Genomic DNA, 16076 nt, shown 5'->3' with positions numbered 1-16076 from the left:
ACGTCCAAAATGAGCGCTCCGTGAGCGAAATATGAGCGCGAGCGCGAGCGTGGAGCAAACGCGAGCTGAAAAAATCGGAGCAAACGTGAGCGCGGGCAAACGTGAGCTAGCTCGCGCAGCGCTCCTCCTCACGAATGAGCGAAAAGTGAGCGCTCATGAGCGCGTGAGCGCGTGAGGTACGCAACACTGATCTATAATTTTTACGTGAAATCTAATTGAAAACGTGATGATAATCGGTAAATTGAAGAGTAAATTCAATTTATTGAGATTAAGAGCTACAAATTTGGCGTCTTCGACAAACTTTCATGAAATTTTCTCCTCTATTACTTTGCCCAAGACACCAAAGCCCTACAACGTCATCCAACAAAGATAGTTTTTGGTTGACACCCTGGAAAATAGCCCTTATCAAGTACAACAATTCTTCCCAAGACACCATTTGACTAGGACGTCAAATGAAGGAGTTACCAATTTCATCCACTTAATTTTGCCATTCCGAACACTGTGTGTAATGGTTTGGTAGTGTTTGTGAGTACCGTGTAAAAGGGCTGCAAAATCCCGAACCACAGACAAACACATGTGAATCTGTTTTAAAAAATCCAACAGGCAGCATTTTGACGGTCAGAAACTCACCACGGAAATTTTAAATCCACCACTGCTTATTCACACGTGTTTGACAGTTGGTCGAAACTGTATTCCTGCACACTGTCGCACATTATTTGAGGTGCGCATGGCTCCAGCGCGAAGAGATTGATGATTTTTTGTTTAAGTTGCTCAATGATTTACGTCTGTTATTTTGAAAAGTCCATAAGTCACTCCTCATATTCAAATTTCAAACCTTAAATTTTGAACTAGAAGGGTAAAACGAAACGAAACTATTGGCACTACGCCCCCCGGGGCATGGCCTTCCTCTAACGTGGGATTTCTGCTCCAGCGCCTCTGACGAGACAGGAGAAACCGGGACCGACGTTTTACTTCACCATCCGATAGAAGCTCAGTGGATAAGGCGGGAATCGAACCCGCGTCTCATAGCATCATCGGGATCGGCAGCCGAAGCCGCTACCCCTGCGCCACGAGACCCACTGAACTAGAAGGGTGCTATTGTCAAATATTGGTAAAATATCAATGAATTCATGAAAATTTTTTTTTTTAGTTTAACGATCTGCTGCTATTTTTTTTAATTTTCTAAAGTTTCAGAATTTTTAAGAAAAAGTGTCAACGGATTGGATGGCCCAAAAATGAAAAAAATCTGAACAAAATATAAAAAAAAACTAAAATTTTCAAAATCAGAATTGAAACTAAGAAATTTGTTGTCTACTCATTCGAAAATTGCCAAACTCACGGACCGAACTCGGGACCGAATGCTGCAACAATCTGATTGTAAAAATACTCAAACTTTGTTGTACATTATTTTGTAGACAGTACTTTAGGGGAGAAGTAAAAATATATCGATTGTTCCCGTAGTTTTTAAGTTACTTGATGTGCATAGCTAATAAATAAATGAAAAATTAAAATCTTGAAATTAAAATAAAATAGTTTAAAAAAATTACAAAAAAATCTAAAAATAAAAAAAAAAAAATAAGAAACTTCAAACCATTAAATTTTTAAAACTCAAAACCCGTACTCGATATATCCATATATCCAAAATTCGATTATCCTATGGTTTCCTTAGGGACTTCGGAAATATCGAACCATTAAAAAATTCAAATTTATTTTTAAAGTTCATCGACCCCAAATTAGTTTAAAACGACTTGTTTGTTGCCTACTACATTACAAAATCTGAGCACAGAAAGAGTCCCAAGTTTTAGTAAAAATCAAAATTTTGTTACGGACTGTAATAAAATTGTGATTTTTAATTTTTAATTTTAATTTTTTTTTCGGACGGGTGTATTCCAAAATTACCGAATTACCGAATTTTGAATTTTATTTGAAATTTTGATAGTTTGTGAGTTTGAATTTAAAAATTTTAAAATCCATTTTTTAAATTCATGCTTTTCTGAGTTTTGAAATTTTGAAATTCAAAAGCATCTGAAATCTATGGTAATAGATTACCGAATTTAGTAACATTTATCGATTTTTTAACTGCGGTAATGAAGTTCATTATTGTTCAACGTTCAACCGATTTTCGGTAAAATTCAGTTTATTTTGACAAACGGTTTACCGAATTAAAAATTACCGTTTTTTTAGAGAAATCTAAGTGTGCATTTTTCTGCCAAAAATTATACAATTTTTCATTAAACTTTTCTCTAACTTTGTGTAAAAAAATCCAGCCATATGTTTTTCGTCCTTATGAGTTTCGGCCTTATGACGCAATACTGGATTTTATTTTTTTTAGGTCGAAATCAAATTATTTAAAAAAAATGCAATTTACAAACACATTCAAGTAAACAAATCTAAACTAATTAATATTCTTATCAAAACATACTACAAACACGCAAAACGCTAAGAAACTTCAAACGCAATTTTCCGTTATTGTTACTTTTCAGCTGGTTACCGATGAAGACAAATCTTCTTGTGACATTTTTTAACTGTTTCTTGGACGTTTTTTACAAGGAGTTTACCATTCTATCCGTCCCGAATCACCCCAGTTTTCGCCCTCGTACATCCTAACGGATGTCACATATTACCAATTCTGATTCGTTCAACAACCACTTTTTTGTGTGAAAACACAATCTTCTCACGAGAGTTTATTTCCAATGTTCAAATATAAATCATATTCTTCACTAAAAAACTAGAAAATATGTACAATACTTGGTGACACACCTCAAATTCGCAAGAAAAAGGAACGGCTAGCAAAAATTAAGACCATTTTTGCAAGATTTTTCCGTCGCCATCTGGTTGCTGAACCAAGCAACACTGCGCACATTGCATGCAACATGGCATGCAACTCTCACTTGCTATCTCATTGTTTGGTCTGTTCCAATTTGAACGGCTTCAATGACCAATGTCATGCCTTCACAGAGGTTGTTTGTGTGTTTGTGTGTGTGTGTGTCTGTGTTCCGGTTACAGGGTAAAGTTTCAATTGATCTACGACATAAAATACTTTACGATTTGACTTTGCTTTGCTTTGTAAAAAATCTTTATTGTTATCTACCAACAAACCTAAGCCTAGTCGGGTTTTTTCTCTCTTTGAAACGGGGTATTATCAACTGATAGTACAAACTAAACTGTTTTAAAGTTAAAAATAATTCCTCCCGGTTGCATACTCAAAACGCACTCGCTGAACTCTAGCTTTCTCTCGCGGTCTTCTTAATAATAATTGTGTAGGTAGTCAAAAAAGTTTGTACCGCGTGTAAAAACGGAACTCTAATTAAATTAATCTTCACTTTCTCTCTCTCTCTCTCTCATACTCGCTCTCTCTCTCTCTCTCTGTCTATCTTATTGGGCCGTGGCCGCGTGGTGCTTGCACTGACAGTACAGGTTCCGCAGGGGCGAGTCCGACCCGTTGACGTAGCTCTCGAGCAAGCTGCTGGACGCGGCGGCCAGTCCCGAGGAGCTCAGTACGACGCGACGACCGTCACAGCCAAGAAGAAGTGGGAAAGTGGTCGGTTGAACGGACGATGGGACGACGGATGCTGTTGCTGCGGGTTTGATGGGGAGGTCGTTGTCGAAGAAGTACAGGTCGGATGCTGCAGGGAGTGGTAGTAGTTGTTCGTGTTGATGGGTTTGGAGTGGGAGTTGTTGAAGGTGCTGTTGTTGCCCGCGCTAAGCTGTCAGACGGTCAACTTGGGCAGACCGCTTGCGTCCGTGTCGGGGGCCAACGCGGACGTTGGGTTGGCTTGGTCCAGCAGGGATCCTGAGGGGAGAGGAGAACATTGAATGAAATTTACAATTAGTTCGGTTTAACCAATCAACACACTTCACTGTTGTTCATCTGACCATAATGATGGTCATTGGCAATTTCTATGGCTCCAAACGTACAACTTCCTTAATTTATCACAAAAAACCGTTTCTTTTTCAATACAAAATTTATCATAAAGCCAATGGAAACTTAATTCCATGTTTTCGTCAACCCCCACGCTTCTTCGTCCCCTGTAGAGTAAGAATTGTGTTGTTGCAAAAATTGCTCAAATTCAACCCACTTCAACGAATCATCTCTGCGGTAAACATTACACAGTAGGCCAGCACTTTGGTGTTTGTATGTTTCGATGCATTCCGATTCTCTCTTGTACTAAGCTAGCTGGGATTCTTATTCCGAAATGTTAATTAATGACGAGAAGAAAACAAGACGCTATTTAACCTAATGATTTTTATAGCATATATTTTAAATTGTATAAGCCAAATAAATTTCAAAGAAATGTTTTTTTGTTTTTTTGAAGAAAAAATCGCACATTAACTGATCTAAAAATCTATTTCAAAATTTCAATATTTTTCTAATGCTCAAATAAATGCTTAAACTCACAAAAAATTATAAATTAAAACTATTTTTTTTTTTTGTTTTTTTTTGTGCTTATGTAGAAAAAAATGATAAATCCAGGGTGACCAACTCGGGAAAAACTGGAATTAAAAATTGTAATTCTAGGCAAATCATAAACGAATTTGTTAAACATTTATTCGAATTTCTGTGGACGAAGAACGTTAATTTCAAGTTCAAATACTACGGGCAAATCTACAATTATTGCAATTCGCAAAATATCTATGAATTCACGAGCTGTCTTTTTATTATTTGTGGTCCCAGAATTTCAAATAGAAAATTGTATCGAGAAATTAAAAAAGCAAGATTAAGAAAAAAGAAGATTAGCCGGTAAATTAACCAGAACATTGAAATCCTGTTGCACTTTTAATTTCTCGATAATATTTTCTTTATTAAAAGAATTCTTCTTTTTTTCTAAAACATCAAACTTTTGGCAAACAGTTTTCATTGTTTTAAGTCAATCGGATTTGAGTATTTTAAAACTTTAAAATATCTAAAAAATATGTATTGTTCACTGTTGCTCAGAAATCATATAACAGTAAGATACGTTTAAAACCATGTTTTATGGACACGTTTTTTTTAAATCTCGAAGTACCTACCTACAATAAATTTCCCATACAATGGCATGTCCTTGCATGTTTAACTGTTGAGTTTGAAAACAATTTTCAAACTTATTTGGTGAAAAATCCGTTTTATTCGTAAATTCAAGCACGAAATCAAATCAGGCCTGCTAGTATACTTAAAACATAGACTAATGTAAGACTCCTTATAAAATTTCTTGAAAAGTTTGACTCATAAGTGGTGAACCTCGTAAACCAAGTTGAAGAACATCGGCTCGCCCTCGTTTGACTGTGTTGATTGGTGCAGCACTGCGACTATCTTTCAACACACAGAAAAAATAATTAAATTGAAATTGATTAAATTAAAATTAATGAAATAAAAACTAATAAAATTATAATTAATTAAACTAAAATAAATTAAATTAAAATTTATTAAATTTAAATTTATTAAATTAAAATAAAATAAATTCAAATTAATTACATTAAAATTAATCAAATTAAAACTGATTGAATTAAAATTGATTCAATTAAAATTAATTAAATGAAAATTATTTAAATTAAAATTGATTAAATTAAAATTTATTAAATTAAAATTGATTAAATTAAAATTAATAAAGTTAAAATTAATTAGAATTTAAATCAATAAAATAGAAAAATAAAAAAATTAATTAAAATAAAATTAAATTAATTTTAATTTTACGTGGTGATTATTGCATTCGATCGTAATATTACGATCGTAATTTCTCGACTCACGATCGAGATTTCTCGATAGTAAGATTACGACTTATCATCGACAAATCTAGTAAGTAATCTACACAAGTAAGATTACGACTTATCATCGACAAATCTCGATCTACCATCGAGAAATTACGATCGTAATTTTACTTTTGAGAAATCTCGATCGTGGATCTAGAAATTACGATCGTAATTTGTAATACCTTTTTTTTGAATATTTTTTTTTATTTAAACAAATTTTTTTAAAAATTTTAAAAATTTTAAAAATCTTAAAAAAAAAATTAAAAAATTAAAAATTTCAACCATTTTAAAAAGTTTAAAAAGATAAAAATTTATAAAAAATAAAAAACTTTAAATAAAATCCAATCCAATAACTTTTTAAATTTCAAAAAAAGTATCAATGGCGTAAAAATTGGGTGATTTTCTAACTTGATAAGGTCGTTTGAGAGGGCGTTTATAAAACATTAGCAAAAGAAACAGAACAATGTCCGAAGGCCTCGCAAAAATTTCACTTAGGATAATCGAATCACGAAAAACATTTTTTTTCGTTGTTCAATTTTTGATTGTCGAGCTGTGATTTAAATTTTTGCAATGCAAGATGGCAAAAAAATGCATTTTATTATTAAATAGGCTATTACTATTCAAATTTGATTTTTTTTTTAATTTTTAAGTTTTTTAAAATTCTTAAATTTTTTGAAATTTTTAAAATTTTTAAAATTTTTGAAATATTTGAAATTTTTAAATTTTTTATTTTTTTTGAATTTTTAAATTTTAAATTTTTTTAAATTTCTTTAAATTTTTAAAAATTTTAATATTTTTTAATTTTTTTAAATTTCTGAAATTTTAAAAATTTTGGAATCTCTTTTGGAATTAATATTTAAAAAAAAATTTTTTTTAAATCTTTGGAATTTTTGATTTCTTGGAAATTTTTGTATACATGAATTTGTTAAAATACGTAATGAGATTTATTTTATTTATATTTTAAAAGTTTTTGTCATTTTAAAAATTTTGGAATCTCTTTTGGAATTAATATTTAAAAATTTTTTTTTTAAATCTTTGGAATTTTTGATTTCTTGGAAATTTTTGTATACATGAATTTGTTAAAATACCAGAGGCGACTCGTGCCTGAATGAAGTACCTGTTCAATGTTAAAAAATATGTTTAAAGCTTTTTTCTTTCCAATGGCTTTTATTTTTACGTTTTATTATTTTTATACTATTATAATTTTCTGTTTATGCAAATAATTAATTAAAATTATGATTAAGACTTTTTTTATCTCGTTAAAATGTATTTTTGAGACTTAATCATTAGCGTGGGAATGTGGAAAAATAGAGCAATCGCTCTGCCATCCTTATCGAAACTCAAGGAAGTTATTTAATATTGTACTGAATTTTAAACTATTTATCAGGATGTTAGAAAAATACCACATCCTTAACAAAAGAAAACTGTTTGTTGGGCTTTTTAAGCTCAACTAATATTGAGCTAACTCGATTTAAAAATTAAATTGACATTTTGCTCTATACTTTTTAGAACCAGGTCGTATCGCTTTTAAACCTTTGTCTAATTTTTGGAGAATTGAATTGAAGGGCTTTTGATGTTAAAATCAAAACTATATGGACATGAATCCGAGATAATTTAAATATTTGTTTTTAGCATCAGTGAAAAAAAGTTTTCAGAACAAATTCATGCTACAATATATGATACAGGGGCGCCGACTCTGGGGGGGCACGGTACTTTTTGCCCCCCTTAAAATTGGGCAGGGGGGGCAGCCCATACATTGTGCCCCCAGAAATTTTGGAAGAAAAATTCTTATTTTTAATGTTACAAAAAAATCACAGAAATAATTGAAAATAATATTTAAAACTGAATTGGAATTGGATAGAATTCTTGTAAGCGAATCTGTAAAATAGTTCAAAAACATTTGTTGTTTTCTAAATCGACAACGTTTCATCTATACTACTGCGCTCTCTTATGCTAACTAGGTAGGAAAACCAGCAAGCTTAGTATACAAGAGCAAACTTACGCAAACTCTTGCCAAAACAATCATCAAGTTTTCAGACGCAACATTCTACGATTTGCCATTGTAGATGAGGATTTAGCGAAAATGAACTGAAACACTTTTCAAAACGGTCATTTTTTGACATCTTTACGTTAAAAAAATAATGATAAATTTGATATTTTTTTGAGTATTTTTAGGTAATTTTTTTCTTGATTTCATTTTAAAAAATTGAAAATTTTTGGTCGTATCAAATTGTCATAATGCTTTTTTTGAATTTATTGAAAACTGTTTGTGTATCTTTTTGGTTATTCTTTTATTCTTAAATTCTTAAATTCTTAAATTCTTAAATTCTTAAATTCTTAAATTCTTAAATTCTTAAATTCTTAAATTCTTAAATTCTTAAATTCTTAAATTCTTAAATTCTTAAATTCTTAAATTCTTAAATTCTTAAATTCTTAAATTCTTAAATTATTAAATTCTTAAATTCTTAAATTCTTAAATTCTTAAATTCTTAAATTCTTAAATTCTTAAATTCTTAAATTCTTAAATTCTTAAATTCTTAAATTCTTAAATTCTTAAATTCTTAAATTCTTAAATTCTTAAATTCTTAAATTCTTAAATTCTTAAATTCTTAAATTCTTAAATTCTTAAATTCTTAAATTCTTAAATTCTTAAATTCTTAAATTCTTAAATTGAGCATGAGCATGAGCATGAGAGACCACCCATGGTTGTCCTTCTCCGTTACTGAACAGAACCGTAATATCCTATCAACACAACCGGTCATACGCTTCAACGATCAAATAATGTTTCCCTTATCAACAGCATGCATGAATGCGCTGAAAAGATAAAACATCACGATCATCAAAACTAGAGCCGTTGCTAATAGGAAACAGTCATTGGCCACCAACGGCGCCCGCCATGTCAGTTTGTAGATCTCGAGGGAACGGGACGGGAATGTTAGTTAGCACAGGCTGCTACCAAGGGTGGGTTCTATACGATATCCACACCCCGCGTGTGCCGGAAAACTACTTCTACTTGGGATTTTGTTAGTGGGAAAGGGTAATGGCCAGGATTCATCATAGAGGATGATGATGTGGCCCAATAATCAATGAATTTCGTTGAGTGATAGGGTGATGTATTATGTATTCTCAAGGCAAACAATCGGATGATGCGGATGAGACCATTCCCGGTTATTTGGTGTTGAGTTTAGCACAAATGATTTAATCTTAGACAGCCGGCTGTGGAAAGATAGAATCAAAATTGTGTGTAATTAAAAGGTGAAATATTATACTCAGCGTAACACATTTACGTAGAGTTGACCTGAGGCTATTTATACTTTTAAGTTTTTATAAGATGAGCGACCAATTAATTACTGATGAGTTATGAGTTATCTGAAGGACTTGAACAATCGCGTTGAAACAATATTTGTCACCGTGCTTTACGAGCTATAATGCTAAAAGGTGATTTCGCGGGAAACGAAAGGTCAAATATAATTTATATTATGCTAACGCAATTAAGAACGAATCTTCCCATGAAACAATCGCGAATCATAGAACAAAGAAACCCGACTGACTAACGAGAAAGACGATCGCGATACTTGAACTTTACAATCTAACTAAGAAGAAAAAAGCCACGTCAATAGAAAGAAATAGACAAACATACAGGTAACCACAAAACGGACTGCCTCGACTGTCATCGTGACAACCAGAGCAAGCCGCACATTCACACACACACACGCACGCACTCACCCGACAAAATCACCGACGACGAACGACGCGAAAAAAACATGCGACTCGACGGACAGGCATCGCAAAACGGACTCTTAAATTCTTAAATTCTTAAATTCTTAACAAACTAATTGATGTTAAATTTTCGATTATTTTAAACATTGATTTTTTTGTAATTTCCATATTTCAGATTTTTTAAATTTCTGAATTTCTACTTTTGATTTCAAAAATTTTTTAAGCCATGAGTTTTCTTTAACCCTAGAGTTTTTTGAACTTTTTTTTTAATTTTGGAATGTTTGTTTTTTCTGTTATTTTTTTTCTTAATTGCAGACTTGAAAAAATGTTGTTTGTTTAATTTGTATTTTCCAATTTCTAAAGTTCTAAATTTTTGCTTTTTACTTTTGTTTTCATTTTTAGAATATTTGTGTTGTTGAATTTTAAATTCCTGATCATTTTTATTATTGACTGTTACTGTGAATACAAAGAGACGAGTTGTTCCTTTTAATTCCGCTATATATTTTAATATCTTGACAGATACGTATTTCGTCTACTACTTGCAGACTTCATCAGTGTTCTGTTCTCGACTGAAGATGAGCATATACACACATATGTCAAAATTGCCATGGAGGAAAAACGGAAAGGATTTGTCCCCCATTTCAAGTCAGCAGTAACCGAACACATCATCGAGGAAAACATAACATCACAGCTAGCGACGCGGTCATCTTAAGACACATCACTAACCCATCGAAGCTGGCTGTCGCTGAAAGTTTGGAAATCTTCAAGGCAGGCAACAAACGTTTACTCAACAAGGATTCAGGTAACGGCTCAACGTGGCTGTTTAAGCTGTTACCTATACAGGCACAAAAGAAGAACGAGGAGGTAGTACCTACAGTAACTACAAATATGGATACACCAGCGATGAACCTTCAGTCGAGAACAGAACACTGATGAAGTCTGCAAGTAGTAGACGAAATACGTATCTGTCAAGATATTAAAATATATAGCGGAATTAAAAGGAACAACTCGTCTCTTTGTATTCACAGTAATGCATTCTGCTAAAACGCTCAACCAAACCACAATTGACTGTTACTTCTGGAAAATAAGTGAGAATATGCCAATTAGAAGGAATTCGCCTTCCAAACATATAAAAAATTCCCCCAATAAACATTCTCAATCACGTTTTAATAAATTATCTTTAAAAAAATGGATTCCGGATGAAACAAACTCGTATCACATCGTAATATTCAAATTGGTAAAATTTGTGATATACAATAAACTTAAACATCAAATCACCACTCTCACCTAACGATTTCGGAAAACAACCGTGCCCCCAACATTTTGGACTAGTCGGCGCCTCTGATGATAATAATATATTCAACTAGAGTGAACCGGGACTACAATCTGAACACAGTCGTTTTTGGAGCATTTAATGGCATCAAACCGAAAAATAAAATAACGATCATGGTTGAATCTACTGTCATAATTCTTCTCATGTGTCCCGATTCTGGAAAAAAGCACAGTACTTTTTTGTTTAATTCAATCTATCAATCACACTATCTTAACTTAACATTACATCACTTTCCAGTAGAGCAAGAATCCACCAAGAAAAACCAAGAAGATCGAAGAGGTTCAACGCGCGCAGTTGAACATTCCAGTTTTAAAACAAGCCATCACCAGTCTGCGCAAAACAGCCTGATGGCTAAAAGTGCGCCAAATATAGAGCAATATCTGTGGTGCTCTCGCGCTCTCTCATTTATTCATGCTCTCAACGTGCTGTCAACGCGCTGGCTTGTTTACACCCTTACCAAAAATCATGATTTTTTGAGTTCCAAATCCCACTTTTCATACGATTTTTTCAGTTCAACCCATATAACCATTTTTATGGTTGTAGTACCTGAACTCAAAAAATCGTATGAAAAGTGGGATTTGGAACTCAAAAAATCATGATTTTTGGTAAGGGTGTAACTTTTGCATGCAGTTTCCAGGAGAGCTGGGCGAGCTAAGTCGGCTGGGGCCTGGGGGTGGCATTTCGCTCTCTCCCAAAAATGCTGTCAGTTCACGCTCTCAGATTGAACCTGATTTACCAACACATCGATACTGCCGCTGCGTATAGAGATATCCACGCGCGAGAGTGTGTTAGTTTGGAGTTTAGTTACACGCAGACATAGGCAAATCGAGAAGAATGATTCGTCTGTCAAAATCAGCTGTGTCCTTTGTTATACCACGAGCACGTGGTAAACAGCTGGTTTTTACAGACGATTGGTCTACTCGATTTGCCTATGTCTGCGTAAAAATAGTGTAAACAAAATCAGCTGCTTGGAATTCAGCCAATCACAATCGATCAAAACCAAAACAATACTTTAAATACAAATACTAACACAGAAACATGGTGTGCGTGAGAGAATCCGTGGAGATCTCTATGAATAGAGAATCTCCACGGTTTCTCTCACGCACACCACGATTCTGTGTTAGTATTTGTATTTAAAGTATTGTTTTGGTTTTGATCGATTGTGATTGGCTGAATTCCAAGCAGCTGATTTTGTTTACACTATTTTTACGCAGACATAGGCAAATCGAGTAGACCAATCGTCTGTAAAAACCAGCTGTTTACCACGTGCTCGTGGTATAACAAAGGACACAGCTGATTTTGACAGACGAATTAATCTACTCGATTTGCCTATGTATGTGTGTAATTTTGTTACAAACTAACACACTCTCGCGCGTGGATATCTCTATAGGAAGCTCTTTACATGTGTTGATTTTTTTCTATATGGAGATTTTTTCCCCGACATTCAAAGGGTCGGCGTTGAACGCGACGAGCATTTGCGCGTGGCCCGCTAGGCTGGCTCGCTTTAGTATTGGTGGGTTGTAATGAGAGGTAAAGAGTAAAGGGTGGCGGGCCAAAGCTTTTTCGGTGCATGCAGCGCTGCTGAACATAGGGCGTTGATTTTGTTAACGTATATTCAAACAAAAATTGTAATGAACAATTATTGTATGTTGCTGGTTTTAAAAGCACCTTGGTACTTAAATAAAAAAAATATCCGCTTGAAATCGGCTACCTGTTCAATGAACAGGTTGAACAGGTGGACGAGTCGCCTCTGTAAAATACGTAATGAGATTTATTTTATTTATATTTTAAAAGTTTTTGTCACCCCCCCCCCCCTTTTCAAAATTGGTCCGAAAAATCAGGGGCAAAAAAATATTTTACAATAAACTTCAAAATTTCAATGAAAATTCAAGTGCAACCAACTGAAATCAAATTAAAATACATTCTCCTGCGTTTAAAATCATTTTAGCATGTTTGGGTTTTTTTGAAAATTTTCGATGCAAAATCTTTTTTTTCGATACAATTTTTGTTTTTGTCAGATCTTAGATTTTTTGAAAACTAATGATTGCAAAACAACTGAACTAGTGTAAAATGCATTTTAAAACACTTTTTTTCATTTAAATGTGAAGACTATGGCTTGTAATTTAAATTTTTATATTTTTTTATTTTTTGCCCCCTTGACCTCAGCCAGGGCCGAGGGACAAAAACTTTTTTAAATATTTGCATCGGCCTAAAACTAACTAAAATAAAATTGATTAAATTTAAAAAAAAAACTATAAAAACAAAATAAAAAAATTAAAATTAATTAAATCAAAATTCGCACAAGGGTAAACCCCGTCCCTGGGATCAAGCAAGGATCTCGGCGAGGGACAACGATACGCAGAAGAACGACAACACAACAGTGAAAATTCCTAATCAAATTTAGGTTATCAAATTTACTGCTTAATTAAAAAAAACTCAAATTGAATTTAATTAAATTAAAATTAATTAAATTGAATTACATCCGAAGATGGTGACAGATTTTGGGTCTAAAATGTGTAATTTTATATCAGGAACTGATGAAAGTTGAACTTTATCGCAAAATGGACCCCGGGTGCGTGATCAGAATCAAAAACACCCAATTGGCAACTAAAGGAGGCATTAGACTATGACAAACAAACAAGCAAACTCGCCCCTTTTGTGTTTGACAGTTACTCTCTTGCTCACTGTCTTTGCCCGAGGTTTTCCTTACCTGACTCGACGTCATTTCCACCTCTGGAGGTTCTTTGGCGACACAAAAATGGGGATGGTGTTGGGGATGAGGGTTGATTCTGGAAAAAAAGAAGAATACATTGCACATTAGTCATTATTCTGATTACGGCTTTGTAAAATGGTAAACAATCCGATTAAAGTACAGGTAAATCAAAGAAAAACATGCAGCACCAAACCTATAAAAGTGAAAAAATATTTGTTTTGGAGAACGAACATTAGGGTTTTTTTTTATTTCTATCATACTTTTTTATATCCATACAATTCATGGTAGGAATACGATTCTGAAGAAGTGTACGTACGAAATAGAGAGTTATAGAGGATAGCTTTGCCTACTCAATGTGTCCGGTTGTGTCTGTATGTGAGTGTGTGTCTGTTTTTCTCCGATAATTTCTAGTGATTCTTCGTGTTCTGGTTATATATTCGTACTAAAATCAACTAGCTACATTACGATTTGAGCGAAATATGCAGTTTTAATTTTATTGTTGTTTTTTTTTTCCCTTAATCTTTCCGTCTTTTTTTAAAAGTTCCGATCCGGCGCTAAGTATATATAGAATATAAGACTCTATCGATAGAATACTCTCTATGTGTTGATTTTAGTGTTTGCTTGGTTTAAGATTATTAGAAATTTAGACGGGAATAGAGTTCTATGTTTGTTGTTGTTATATTTCGCTTTTGCGCTCTCCAGATAAATTATCATACTCTTGCTCTTTTTTATCAACAGATTTTTTTTTTATTTAAACATCATTAGGACGACATGTTGGTCACGACAGGATTTATGTTTGTTGGTTGGTTATTTGCGTGTGGTTAAATTTATCATACACTAGTATCACTACCAACTGCACGAATATAGTCATTACTTTCCAATGTGTGTGTGTGTTTTTTTCTTCTGATTTTGTAAGTCTTTTAAATTTATGTGAGTGTGTGTGTGTGGAATAATCTCGATTCTATAATTGAGAATTAACGTGAGTAATACTGACACAGACAGCAAGTTAGCGTCTTTTTCTGGTTGCTTAGTTTTGTCAATACGTAATTCCGGAATAAAGTTTTAGAATTTTACTCTACTCGTGTATAATTCTCAAATATCTGTATAACTCTTGTATAATGCTTATCATTCGTTATCTGTACCAATATATGTTATCTACGTCTCTCTATAATTGTTGTATCCATAATTTGCCTCAAATATATCTTTCTTTCTATATATTTTAATTTATAATAAATAAATCTAAAGTTTTCGTTTTTATACAATTTACTCTGTCTGTTTTTTCCCCATCCTTTCTGCTGTTTGCGGAATAGTTTTCTTTTTATAATCTCTGTTGTTTCACATCCAATTACCTAACGAAATTTTCCTCGATATGATTTCACAGTTACTCACTCTTATTTTCTCACATAATTTTGCTCTGTTTTTGTTTAGGGTCAATAAACACGAATCTTTATAGTTGCTTAGCCATTCCATTCACATTCATTTATTGAAAATTAAAAAATCTCTTTTACCATAGACAATCGTGGAAAGATCACAGAGAGAAAGAAAATACCAAAATGGGAATATTTTTTAAATGTTTTTTTCTTTTCTTTTCAATATTGCTTCTTTTAAAATATGCAGGGCTCAACGTAACGTAATTTAACATATGCTATAGGTTGTTTAGAACGTAATTCACAGAGCAGAGCAGTAAATTAATACTTATTATCTAGACTTTTATGATAAATTGTGCAATTGCTGGCAGTGTTTTGAGTGCTTCTGGTGAAAAAAGAACTTATGCGTTTTTTGCAATCTCGAGGTTGCTAAACCGTCTGGTCTGTTCTTTTTGCGTGTTTTTTTTAAATCATGTTACATTAACTAACCTTTTTATTTTTCACAAAAATGATTCCCATAAGCAGTTTTTTTCATTTCTCGCTCACTTTTTCAAAAGGTCCTATGTACATATGAAACCCATAGGTAGTTTTAAAAAAGTAATTTAAATTTCCTAAAGCATTGACAACACAAGTTTAAATCGTTTTTAAAGTTAGTTACACTATTTCTGATTATTTCAAAATTTGAGGCAAAATAATTTTAAAAATTTTGTTCTGGCTCTGGCTAGAATAACAATGACTTTACTCAAAAATAAGTAAATTCTCGTCACAGAGTCGTCACAGCCGCTCAAGGTATGTAGATTAGATAAGGTAAGGCGGGAATTCCCAGCTGTCAAAATAGTTAGCACGAAACCCGGATTTTATATGGAGATTTTCAGAAAAGTGAAAATTTTACCATTTTCCGGGAAAATTTCACCGGATTTTTTTCTGTGGGGTTGTTGAGCATGCCAAACTGTACCGAAAAATGCGTTTAATTGAATTTAGTTTTAAAAAGGTGTTTTAAAAGCGTATTTCGGTTCAGTTTGGCATGCTTAACAACCCCACAGAAAAAAATCCGGTGAAATTTGCCTGGAAAATTGTCAAATTTTCACTTTTCTGGAAATCTCCGTATAAAATCCGGGTTTCGTGATAACTGACTATTTTGACAGCTTGAAAACCCGCCTTACGTTACTAATCTACATACCTTGACAGCCGCTGGCTGGTGATTTCCTGATGTAAA

At 33.0% G+C, this 16076-nt stretch overlaps 1 protein-coding gene across 1 annotated transcript in view; it reads right to left on the bottom strand.

Annotated features, from left to right (window-relative positions):
* Positions 1–2649: 2649 nt before the first annotated feature.
* LOC6039424 (zinc transporter 1) overlaps positions 2650–16076 on the bottom strand; it is a 54318-nt gene continuing 40891 nt past the window's right edge. Inside the window, 2 exon segments of the mRNA XM_038260195.1 lie at positions 2650–3793; positions 13491–13569. Coding sequence (XP_038116123.1) covers positions 3711–3793; positions 13491–13569 — 162 coding nt within the window. The 3' untranslated portion in view covers positions 2650–3710.

The sequence above is a fragment of the Culex quinquefasciatus genome, chromosome 3 (genome assembly GCF_015732765.1).
Source record: "Culex quinquefasciatus strain JHB chromosome 3, VPISU_Cqui_1.0_pri_paternal, whole genome shotgun sequence".
NCBI lineage: Eukaryota > Metazoa > Arthropoda > Insecta > Diptera > Culicidae > Culex > Culex quinquefasciatus.
This window is presented reverse-complemented; position numbering and strand designations above follow the sequence as displayed.